This window comes from Leptodactylus fuscus, chromosome 2 (genome assembly GCF_031893055.1).
Source record: "Leptodactylus fuscus isolate aLepFus1 chromosome 2, aLepFus1.hap2, whole genome shotgun sequence".
NCBI lineage: Eukaryota > Metazoa > Chordata > Amphibia > Anura > Leptodactylidae > Leptodactylus > Leptodactylus fuscus.
Window position 1 is genome coordinate 31,741,136 of NC_134266.1, and position 12,959 is coordinate 31,754,094.

A 12,959-nucleotide genomic window follows, 5' to 3' on the forward strand; every position below is an offset into this window, starting at 1 on the left:
ATTTTGCTGACACATTCCCTTTAGCACTAAGGCCACACGTAGTAGGCGAAAAAAAGCACTGTGGGAAAACCACGATCATGTTTCTTCCCGTAGCGCGTTTCACAGAAAGGCAACAGAGTTTTCCTCTGCAGATTTTCTGCTTCAATTATACCTATAGAGGAACCGCCAGTGTTTACATAGGTATAATTAGCATTCTGCGATTTCCAAAAACGCCACTGTGTGTATTTTTCTGATTTTGTTGCGTTTTTTTGAGCCAAAGCCCAGAATGGCTATAGGAGGAATGGCAGCTATATATAAAGTACTTATACTTCTGCCTTCTGCTCAATCCACTCCTGGCTTTGGCTCAAAAAACCGCAACAAAATCTGCAACAAAAAAAGCTGCGTTTCTGCAATGTGGGGCCTTAGCCTAAGGGTGGGATTTGCTTGAATCCTATCCACTAAGCAGGGGCTGTAAAACGCCACTGGTTACACCACATGGGGCCCCGGAAAAAAATGGTTTTCCAATCCTTATGAATTGATGACCAAACCTTGAAAAATCACCCGTAGAAGATCAGCGGGGGTCCGAATCCTGGATCAGCTCTTCACATGACCATTGCAGCCTCTTTAGCATTTACTGAACAGTGAAAGTGTTGTACCCCTATAGATCTTCAATGGTTAACCCTTTCTCTGCTGGTTTCTCTACAATAGAATAGTCAAAATAGACAAAAAAAAAAACAAGAAACAAAAAAATCTATAAAATGTTTAACGTTGTTTAAATGGAATGCTACAAATTTTGTGCTTGTCCTTGTGATATTGATAAAATTGAAAATACAAAGGAATTAAGTTCGGCAGAATCGGCACACGATACAGTACGGAGAATTAAAAATAGCACACGTTATTCTGGCACATCTCATGTCGGTCATGTAAGTTTGGTCAATTCAGTAGTAGATGCTACAAAAATATGACAAGTCCTTGTTGAGACTATGAAATCAGAGGACAGGAATGTGAACGAATGTCATTTTGCTTGAACAGGGCATCATCCAGGTCCACCAGCTTCCCATTAATGGTGATGTCCATGCAGCCAACGTAGAAGGCCGAGACTGGAGTAGCCGTCACTGGGATATCTGACGATAAAAACAGACAATGTGTTATTGACCAATGTGACCTGGTGAATGGGGGTCAAGGGTGGAGAAGTTGGACCTGCACCTATCAGACGTTTATACTATATCCTGAGGCTATACCCTGACTAAAACCTACATAACCTCTGGAGGTTTAGCATGGGGGCTAAAAGTAAATGTCCATTTTCTAGCAACAAGTCATTTATTAGATGAAAAATTTTGAATTTAACATTTCTTTAACTTTTTTACATTGTCCTTTTTATAATACAGAGCTCCAAATCCCTTTGAAATGTATAAAGATAAATGACAACATTCTGACTTCCTGTAGCTGCCACTAGGGGCAGTGTACACATAGTGGTTTGTTATTGAGTTCAGTGTATATATGGTATGCAGTAAACATCTCCGCTATATTCCCCCTACTGGTGCCGGCAAGGAGACAGAGTTATATCTCTACAGTACATCTATGTTGAGATCATTGGTCCTCTGACCATACATGGAAAAATGGAACAGAACAGATGACAAATGACCATCAAAAACAGACGTTAACATCCATTTTTAATGGACATTAGATTAGTCAAAAACGTCCCTGTTGTGTCCAATGGCCTACCTCTACCTATACCCCTATTTTATATCATAATACACAAGTGAAACTCTTAAATGGAACTTTCTTACATGTTTATCTAAACCAACATTTTTTCAGGCTCTTGCCATCACAATGGGATAAGTATGTTATCAAGTGGACATACATGTCAACAAAAGGTGTTTGACTTTTCAAGAAAAAAGATGACTTGGTGGGCCCACCAACTATAAAGAGTAATGTTTTTATCCCTGTAAGATTCTATTACAATCCCTTTACATTTGCATGCCAATGGACATACCTGGAATGCCCCCTAAGTAGGTATCCACGCCGCCTTTCATTGACTGGTCCAAAATGGCGAGCTGTCTCTTCATTTCCTTGTCGTCTATGTAATTGATTGCAGTAAAGGAATCGGTTGTTATTTCCACAGCTGACTTTGTGGCTGTGAACGTTATGGACAGATTCTTGTTGGTACATATTCTCTTAGTGGTGACCCGCGCCACTGTAACGCTCTGAATGCTGACTATAATATCCTACAGGGAAAAGACGCACAGTTTGTGAACAATATGAATATTTCAGATATTAAACAGACATATAATACTGCCTGAACCTGCCAGTTGTACCCCAGGATCTGTGTCAGTGGCCAACTAAAGGGATTCGGGCAGTGGCGTAATTAGGAATGGCGGGGCATCGTGGCGAACTTTTGCCATGCCCCCCCCCCCCCGAACGACGCCGAAGACCTCAACCAACGGATCCCCCTCCCACATTCCTGCGTGCTCTACTGTGGCCCCTGCACACAGCATTATGCCCCATAGCAGCCCCTGCACACAGCATTATGCCCCATAGCGGCCCCTGCACACAACTTTATGCCCCATAGCGGCCCCTGCACACAGCAATATGCCCCATAGCGGCCCCTGCACACAGCAATATGCCCCATAGCGGCCCCTGCACACAGCAATATGCCCCATAGCAGTCTGAAAAGACCCCCAAGTATAATAATAGTGCTTGTGGGGCCCACGGCGTCACTTACCGATCCCAGCTCCTGCCAGGATTGGTAAGTAAATAGGGCCCGTTACCAGCTGGAGTAAGCCTATTAAGAAAAAAAAAATGCAGCGGTAGTGGCTGTTGCCGGGCCCCTAATGTCCCGGGCCCTGTGGCACCCGCTACCGCTGCTACCCCGGTAGTTACGCCCCTGGATTCAGGATTATTATATTGACTGTCCCTTATTAGAACGTGCCATCAATATCAGGTACATAGGTTCCAACAGAATATTGCAACCTTACTCTCCAGAAGAGAAACACTATCAAAACAGAACTACTTTAGGTTTCCCCAAAAGTTTGTGACACCCATTACTTTCTTATATTTCTATGTAAGGCCGGGTTCACACGGAGTTACGTGCCGCGAGATTTGGTACGTAGACGCCGCGTGACCCTTTGCGTGCCGTACACGCTCCCATTGAGTTCAATGGGAGTGGGGAGCGTATGCGCCGCGCTAGTTTGCGGCCGTGCATTTATTCACGGCCGCAAACTAGCGCGGCGCATACGCTCCCCGCTCCCATTGAAATGAATGGGAGCGTGTACGGCACGCAAAGGGTCACGCGGCGTACACGTGCCAAATCTCGCGGCACGTAACTCCGTGTGAACCCGGCCTTATTTCCCACTACAACATTCACACTGTATGGGAAAAATATTAACTTTGTAGACCTGGTGTTTTATTTTTAGATTCCCTAGTGGCCTGATCTCTAACTCAATACATTGAAATGCTAATGGATTGCAATGTATTGAGAAATGCCTATGTTTATATTACAGCTGCCTAGTGCACCCTGTAATAGAATGTATCTAATAACAAGCTTGGAAGCCAACAGGCTCCTGGCTGTCATATTAACGCATCTCACTCCTGGGGCTAGCAATCCACCCCAAAATGGTGCCTCAGTCATCCTTGAACAATGCCCTACGTATGTGTCTGCTCCTTTTGAATCGACAGTAAAAAACAAGATGGACATAATCTTCTATCTACTGAAGGCAGATGGACACCAGATGGAGGAGGCGCCGCCTTCATCAGTCACTCTACTATCGTCGATGGATGAGAGCAATGGACATTAATAACAGTAGCGTGAAGAGAGTCTGACTGTACTCTGTCTTTCAACATCTTGGCTACACGAATAGAAAGGTAGATTTTCTCCAGCCCACTTTTCGGACAGTTTTTGGGTATATATTAACCTATTGCATGAACTTACTTGCACAATATCCAGTGACTGATCTTCAATAGCTATTGCAAGAGGGACGGATTCTTCTTTAACCAGGGCGAACATCACCCCGGTACTTGTAGATGATCGAGTGTTTAGAGTAACATTTACTGCCCAGTCTCCATCTGCTGAAGTCTCATCTGCTATAGGGAAACAGGAGAGATCAAATAGATTATTATTAGACAATCGCAAACTCCATAGGGTTTAACGTAAAGCATACCTGTTGTTGCATATGACTTTTCAGGATAAGCTGGTCACTAACTTATATTCAACACGTTTTAGCAGTTTTCCTTCTGCATGCTATATCTGGAGTTTATAGTTTTCCATACACTGGTGGGTGTAAACTTGCTGCCATATACTGCACTCAGTAAGTACTAGAGAATCTGCTTTCTATCTGGCTCTTGGAATGTGCAGTACATATATAGGGAAGTACTGACTGTACTGTAAAATACTTTGGTTTTGACAGAAAGATCCTATTTAGCTCCAGCATAAGACTAAGGGCTCGTTCACACGGTGTAACGTCCCGCGAGATTTGGCACGTGTACGCCGCGTGACCCTTTGCGTGCCGTACATGCTCCCATTGAGTTCAATGGGAGTGGGGATCGTATGCGCCGCGCTAGTTTGAGGCCGTGAATAAATGCATGGCCGCAAACTAGCGTGGCGCATACGATCCCCGCTCCCATTGAAATGAATAAGAGCGTGTACGGCACGCAAAGGGTCACGCGGCGTACACGTGCCAAATCTCGTGGGACGTTACACCGTGTGAACGAGCCCTAAGGGAGCATTCACACAGTGTTACGTGCCGCGAGATTTGGCACGTAGATGCCGCGTGACCCTTTGCGTGCCGTACACGCTCCCATTCATTTCAATGGGAGCGGGGAGCGTATGCGCCGCGCTAGTTTGCGGCCGTGAATAAATACACGGCCGCAAACTAGCGCGGCGCATACGCTGCCCGCTCCCATTGAAATCAATGGGAGCGTGTACGGCACGCAAAGGGTCACGCGGCGTACACGTGCCAAATCTCGCGGCATGTAACACCGTGTGAATGCTCCCTAAGCCTGTTTTTTACTTAACTCCTGCACACACTACTCGCTTCTCCCCTCCCCTCTCCATAGATTTTTATAGATATGTGCAATCTGAGTCAAGTGACCTGTAATATGCTCCGAGATGGACATATCAGGAATAACCAGAGTGAAAATTGTTTTATTAGAGGAAGGAGGAGCAGGAAAACAGCCTGATAACAGAAAAAGAGGCATTTCTCTCTGATAAGATATACAAAATGTGTTATAGTCACCTGTTATATTGATTTATGCAAAGTCTCCAACGTGTCTATTTAATCCACAGGCACAGAATGACATAGAATAACTTACTGTAATTGACATAAATCTGGGCTACTCCCCCACCAGGGTAATAGGAACCTTCCTCCACTGAAACCAGGCAGTGTTTGCTTTGTTTTTCTTGAATAACTTCTTTTACCCCCAGGGCTCCTTGATTCATCAAATTCCATCCACGGATGCATCCATCTAATCGTGGGTTAATCTGCAATAATAGGATGACACCAAGTTATGGCTCTATCGGTATAGGTGTCTATGAACATGTTTCTTTTGTATTTCCCAATTCTTCGTTCCTTCTTCCTTGCATTTAACATTACTCATCTGTTTCTACCATTCACATGAAGATCTAACAGTCTCCATGGTAAGCTAGTCTGTGTAGTCTGAACCTGCAGTCATGGCTACTCCACTATATATGCCCCCTCTTTTACTGTTTGTATGTATATTGAGTGGGCTTACAGCGAGATCAGACTATGGGATGACAAAATTCTGTTTATAGTACAAACAACGGCGTAAATACAAGACGGGCTTAGTGGCGTGATCCCAGTTGGGTGATTATTTGGCTGTTTATAGGCTACTGTGGCTTCTGGGTGATTGCCATATTTCAGTCAATGAAGTAATTTATATATAAGAGGATTAGGGAGTAGACATTCCTTAAAATTACCGGTTTAATGAGATTTTCTACTTTCCGTGGTAATCCTGCAATGTAGACCTTGGTTTCCAGAATACCATTTACAGGTTTAAAGAGATATTTGGGGTTGTTGATATTCATAACAGCTTCTTTTGCTATCTTAACACTGATGCTGTTTTCCAATTCCTCCACGGACACCTAGAAGGAAACAGTTAATAGCTTTTAGTTGTCAGGTTCAGAATGGAAGAACAAGAAGTTAGGTAAAGAAAGATGGTTTAAAGGGAGTCTGTCATCAGAATATAGTTTATCAACCCAGCCCCGCAGATCTATAGAAAGGCCAAGATGTGTTCGTGTGATGCTGCACTTGAAAAAGGGCTTATCTATAGCCCGAAACGCGTTGTGTCATCTACTTATTCCAATAAAAGGTTCTTCTACCAATATCTCTGGCCTGTGTCTCACCCCCACGATCTTAGGGCCCATTCACACGGAGTATCGTGCCGCGTAACCTAGCACGTATACGCCATGTGAGATTTTGCGGGCCGTATATGCTCCCATTGATTTCAATGGGAGCGTGGATTGTAAACGCCGCGTTATTTTGCGGCTGTGATTTTACTCTGTGTGAATGGGCCCTAGAGCACGGATCTTCTGCCACGGACCTATGGTTAGGGTCACCTGAATCTAACTGTTTTTGTTAATATGCAAATGAGCTCTTTGGAGCAAAGAGGGTGTTGCCGCTTACAACTTTGGAGCAATGACAATGCCCCTGTTGCTCATTTACCTATTGAAGAAAACAGCCATGTATTGGCAACGGAGGTGCCAAAGGGGAAAACACTTTTTTGATTCAGGTGACCCTAATATGTCTGCTGGAATGGGTTGAATGCTTGGTTGTTCTGGTGATAAGATGACACCATTAAGGAGTCTTATAAGCCATGAAATGCTACCCTTTCCCTTGAGGTACATTGAATGGCTTATAAGACTCTAAATTTCTTCTTGGCACGCTCCCTAAGAAGAAACAGTACCTCCTCCAGATCTCCACAAAGACCTTTCACCTAGCCAAACCAACTCTCTGTTCTGAACTAATGAAGGACATTCATCCCAAAAAAGATGCCTACAGGCTATGGTCTGCTTTGGCTTAGGCTACATTCACAAATGGAAAATAATGGCCGTGTGACTTTGTTTTTTTAACCGATGTCACACAGCAGCATTAAATTCAATGTCAGTGAATGGGGCTATTCACATAACTTGAGTTCAAGCTACTAACGTTAACATACAAAGCCATCCACAACCTGGCCCTTCCATATATCTCTGACCTAATCTCCCGCTACCTGCCCACACGTAACCTCAGATCCTCCAATGACCTCCTACTCCGCTCTGCCCTCATCCGCTTCTCACAAAACCGCCTCCAAGATTTCTCTTGTGCATCCCCCATACTCTGGAACTCCTTACCAAGACACATAAGACTGACCCCCACAATCACAGGATTCAAGAAGGCCCTGAAGACTCACATATTCAGGAAGGCCTACAACCTCCATTAACACCATCACCACACCACCATCTGTACAGTCTCCCCCCCCTCTCCTTCTGTCTCTACCCCCCTTCCCCCATAGATTGTAAGCCCTCGCGGGCAGGGCCCTCTACCCCATTGTGCCAGTCGGTCACTGTTAGTATTATATCTACCTGTATATTTTGTGTAATGTATGTAACCCCCAAATGTAAAGCACCATGGAATTAATGGTGCTATATAATTAAACAATAATAATAATAATAACGATAACTTATTTTGAGGGCCTGTTGTCACAAACTGTCAAAATATAGGTCCATTTTCATGGATAAGTTATGGGGGATCCGTGAAAACGGGAGCCTGTCGGGTGCAAGTAGGCCATGAAAAATGGACCTTTTACCACAATCATCTTGCACCTCCGTCGTCTGAATGTGTAGCCTTATATCCAAGTCATGTTTCAAGGCCTGTTTAAAGGGATCACACACTGACAAGTAGAATTGCCATGTGCGGATAAAGGTACAGTTTCTTTTTTAAGAACATCTATTTTATTTTCTGATGTCAGCCTTTTTCAGAGCTGACGGAACAAAGCTAGCTACTAATGGCTCTTATGGCCAATAACAGACTAAGGGAGCATTCACACGGCGTAACGTGCCGCGAGATTTGGCACGTGTACGCCGCGTGACCCTTTGCGTGCCGTACACGCTCCCATTCATTTCAATGGGAGCGGGGAGCGTATGCGCCACGCTAGTTTGCGGCCGTGCATTTATTCACGGCCGCAAACTAGCGCGGCGCATACGCTCCCCGCTCCCATTGAAATGAATGGGAGCGTGTACGGCACGCAAAGGGTCACGCGGCGTACACGTGCCAAATCTCGCAGCACGTTACGCCGTGTGAATGCTCCCTAAGGCTGTATTCACACTGAGTAACGCTGGCGTTTTTTGTGCTTATTTTTGCACATAGCGCCGCGTTAACGCCGTGTCAACGCCACCGCAAAATAGCGCGGCGTTAACGCGGCATATACGTGGCGTTAACGCAGTGCTACGCGGCATTAACGCGGCGCTATGTGCAAAAATAAGCACAAAAAACGCCAGCGTTACTCAGTGTGAATACAGCCTAAGGGTAAGTTCACACGGAGTAAAATGGAGTGTATTTTGGAGTGTAATTTTTACACGTGTAAAAAATTTACACGTGTATTTTGGAGTGTTTTTTTAAATGTGGCGTTTCAGTAGCATTTACGGAGCGTTTTTTGGAGTGTTTACTGAAGCGTTACACGTGTAAAAAAACACTTCAGTAAACGCTCCAAAAAACGCTCCGTAAACGCTACTGAAACGCCACGTGTAAAAAAAACACTCCAAAATACACGTGTAAATTTTTTACACGTGTAAAAATTACACTCCAAAATACACTCCATTTTACTCTGTGTGAACTTACCCTAAGGTACCCAAAATACTGGGACAACTTTGTTGAGGAAACTAATGTGAGCCCAAACATAAAAAAAATAAAATAAAAGTAGCCAATAAATATAATTGAAGATCCATCTTACGATATGCCACTCTCCGTTATTGATCGCTTTCCCACCGGTCGTAACTTTTGTCCATAAGTCATTCTTGAACTGAATTTCAATCTTCCCGTCTCTCAGCGCCAGCAGAAACCATGAGGTGCTGTCAGCAGACTCGGCATACAGAATCACCCCCTCTCCATCGTATGTACGGAAGTCAAACTCCGCTGAAAACCTATTTGGAAAATGAATTCCACAATGACAGCCTTGGAAAGTGGAGAAAATGTTACGACAGCCCCTAAGAGACTAATTCCGAGTGTAGCTCAGCATACTGTATGGGCAGTAAACTATCTCAAAGAACGGCGATACGCTACTTGTTTGCAATATACTGTATATACAGATGTATATAGCAGAGTCTACCCAAACTTGTGTAGTTGGTTAAATTGCTGCAGGGTGATATCTTATCACAGAAGACGGCAAAAACCAATGGAAAGTCATTGCAAAATGGTTTTCCAATGACATATAATAATATATACAGTATGTAGTCATCTCAAATTTGTAACTTTTTGCAAAATTACAGTAAAGGATGCCCTAAAAACCAAAGGTTATCAAGGTATGATGGGAATTGTAGTCTTGGAAACCTTTGTATTATAGTAGTGGGATAAGTCGGAGATCGCTGGGGGTCCAACTGTTGGATAAAGTTTTGCCAATAGGTCCAGCCACCAATGTCAGGGATTAGGGGTTCCTGACCCTTGGTCTAGTCTCTTCCGATGTCCATGGAGGAGCAGATGTCTTGGCCATGGATAATATACTTGCTGTAAAGAAATGAGTAGAGATGAGCGAACAGTGTTCTATCGAACACATGTTCGATCGGATATCAGGGTGTTCGCCATGTTCGAATCGAATCGAACACCGCGTGGTAAAGTGCGCCAAAATTCGATTCCCCTCCCACCTTCCCTGGCGCCTTTTTTGCACCAATAACAGCGCAGGGGAGGTGGGACAGGAACTACGACACTGGGGGCATTGAAAAAAATTGGAAAAAGTCATTGGCTGCCGAAATCAGGTGACCTCCATTTTAGACGAATAGTGGATTTCAAATCCGGGTCATATGAGAATGTGAACTTTGTGACTATGAGACAGGGATAGCTGTACAGGCAGGGATAGCTAGGGATAACCTTTATTTAGGGGGGAATGTTATTAAAAATAACTTTTTGGGGCTCTATCGGGTGTGTAATTGTGATTTTTGTGAGATAAACTTTTTCCCATAGGGATGCATTGGCCAGCGCTGATTGGCCGAATTCCGTACTCTGGCCAATCAGCGCTGGCCAATGCATTCTATTAGCTTGATGAAGCAGAGTGTGCACAAGGGTTCAAGCGCACCCTCGGCTCTGATGTAGCAGAGCCGAGGCTGCACAAGGGTTCAAGCGCACCCTCGGCTCTGATGTAGGAGAGCCGAGGGTGCACTTGAACCCTTGTGCACCCTCAGCTCTGCTACATCAGAGCCGAGGGTGCGCTTGAACCCTTGTGCACACTCTGCTTCATCAAGCTAATAGAATGCATTGGCCAGCGCTGATTGGCCAATGTATTCTATTAGCCTGATGAAGTAGAGCTGAATGTGTGTGCTAAGCACACACATTCAGCTCTACTTCATCGGGCTAATAGAATGCATTGGCCAGCGCTGATTGGCCAGAGTACGGAACTCGACCAATCAGCGCTGGCTCTGCTGGAGGAGGCGGAGTCTAAGATCGCTCCACACCAGTCTCCATTCAGGTCCGACCTTAGACTCCTCCTCCTCCGGCAGAGCCAGCGCTGATTGGCCGAAGGCTGGCCAATGCATTCCTATGCGAATGCAGAGACTTAGCAGTGCTGAGTCAGTTTTGCTCAACTACACATCTGATGCACACTCGGCACTGCTACATCAGATGTAGCAATCTGATGTAGCAGAGCCGAGGGTGCACTAGAACCCCTGTGCAAACTCAGTTCACGCTAATAGAATGCATTGGCCAGCGCTGATTGGCCAATGCATTCTATTAGCCCGATGAAGTAGAGCTGAATGTGTGTGCTAAGCACACACATTCAGCACTGCTTCATCACGCCAATACAATGCATTAGCCAGTGCTGATTGGCCAGAGTACTGAATTCGGCCAATCAGCGCTGGCTCTGCTGGAGGAGGCGGAGTCTAAGGTCGGACCTGAATGGAGACTGGTGTGGAGCGATCTTAGACTCCGCCTCCTCCAGCAGAGCCAGCGCTGATTGGTCGAGTTCCGTACTCTGGCCAATCAGCACTGGCTAATGCATTGTATTGGCGTGATGAAGCAGTGCTGAATGTGTGTGTGCTTAGCACACACATTCAGCTCTACTTCATCGGGCTAATAGAATGCATTGGCCAGCGCTGATTGGCCAGAGTACGGAATTCGGCCAATCAGCGCTGGCTCTGCTGGAGGAGGCGGAGTCTAAGGTCGGACCTGAATGGAGACTGGTGTGGAGCGATCTTAGACTCCGCCTCCTCCAGCAGAGCCAGCGCTGATTGGTCGAGTTCCGTACTCTGGCCAATCAGCACTGGCTAATGCATTGTATTGGCGTGATGAAGCAGTGCTGAATGTGTGTGCTTAGCACACACATTCAGCTCTACTTCATCGGGCTAATAGAATGCATTGGCCAGCGCTGATTGGCCAGAGTACGGAATTCGGCCAATCAGCGCTGGCTCTGCTGGAGGAGGCGGAGTCTAAGGTCGGACCTGAATGGAGACTGGTGTGGAGCGATCTTAGACTCCGCCTCCTCCAGCAGAGCCAGCGCTGATTGGTCGAGTTCCGTACTCTGGCCAATCAGCACTGGCCAATGCATTTCTATGGGGAAAAGTTAGCTTGCGAAAATCGCAAACTGACAGGGATTTCCATGAAATAAAGTGACTTTTATGCCCCCAGACATGCTTCCCCTGCTGTCCCAGTGTCATTCCAGGGTGTTGGTATCATTTCCTGGGGTGTCATAGTGGACTTGGTGACCCTCCAGACACGAATTTGGGTTTCCCCCTTAACGAGTTTATGTTCCCCATAGACTATAATGGGGTTCGAAACCCATTCGAACACTCGAACAGTGAGCGGCTGTTCGAATTGAATTTCGAACCTCGAACATTTTAGTGTTCGCTCATCTCTAGAAATGAGCTTCTACTTACCTAGTGACATCTGGTAGCTTGAACCTCAGGTAGACTACAGGGATCCCAGTGAATTGTTCGGCCAGGTACAGAAGCTCATAATTCGTCTCCAGATTTAGAGGAACACAAACCGGGATACTCTAAAGCAAAGAAAACAGCAAATATTAAGCGGAATAGATATATAAATATAATTGCTGATCTACTATTGGCAGTCTCGGAGGATTGCGATCATGGACCTTACGACTTTTACAGGTATTCTGACATCAATGTGTGATAAGATAGGAGCTGGAATAGGGATGAATAGGGCTGAGCTGCAGTAATATACAGTACATAACTGGATGGTGGTGTTTTGGATGCTGTATACTGTAAACTGAACTCTGCCGCTTTACTAAACATCATAGCCCCCTTTAGTTCAATGAGGGATGAGGTTTTGATGGACTTGGTCATAATAATCTAAAAAGATAGACTACCAATTATTTAAAGGATAATCTCCTAGACAAGTTGAGATAACAACTTTATGTGCAGTGTGAAATTATTCTTAGAATTTGATAGAATTCATTATTAAAGTATTTGAAATCAGCTCACTGTCAGCTTTGCCGGTGTGTGCCCTGGTGCCAGAGAGTTAGGTTTGGTACCGATATCCCTCCTCTGTCAGAAAGGCTAGCCTTACAGCCTAGCATCATCACTGTGTGGTGAGGAACGTCTTCCTCTGACAGTACAACAATATGGAAGAGTTCCACACAATCCAGTGATGATACTAGGCTGCAAGGGCCCACCCTTCTGTCAGAGGAGGGATATCAGTACTAAACCTAATTATCTGGCACTGGGACTCATATCGGCAAAGCTGACAGTGTGTCGAATACAGTGCACTGCCAGCTTTCTAGAGGTATATAATACCGCCAATGTCATAGGACATGAAAGGTCTTCT

The 12,959-nt window shown here is 45.2% G+C and overlaps 1 protein-coding gene across 2 annotated transcripts in view; it reads right to left on the reverse strand.

Moving 5' to 3' along the window:
* Positions 1 to 729: 729 nt before the first annotated feature.
* Positions 730 to 12,959, reverse strand: part of PROS1 (protein S) — a 61,742-nt gene continuing 49,512 nt past the window's right edge. The window contains exons 9-15 of one of the 2 annotated variants that reach the window (XM_075263559.1): positions 12,053 to 12,171; positions 8,926 to 9,115; positions 5,915 to 6,079; positions 5,290 to 5,458; positions 3,911 to 4,059; positions 1,976 to 2,207; positions 730 to 1,103 (exon numbers count right to left, since the gene is read on the reverse strand). In XM_075263559.1, the coding sequence (XP_075119660.1) occupies positions 961 to 1,103; positions 1,976 to 2,207; positions 3,911 to 4,059; positions 5,290 to 5,458; positions 5,915 to 6,079; positions 8,926 to 9,115; positions 12,053 to 12,171 (1,167 nt within the window). In that variant the 3' untranslated portion in view covers positions 730 to 960. Of the gene's footprint in view, positions 1,104 to 1,975; positions 2,208 to 3,910; positions 4,063 to 5,289; positions 5,459 to 5,914; positions 6,080 to 8,925; positions 9,116 to 12,052; positions 12,172 to 12,959 lie in introns of both variants that reach the window. The other variant, XM_075263558.1, reaches the window with a different exon arrangement.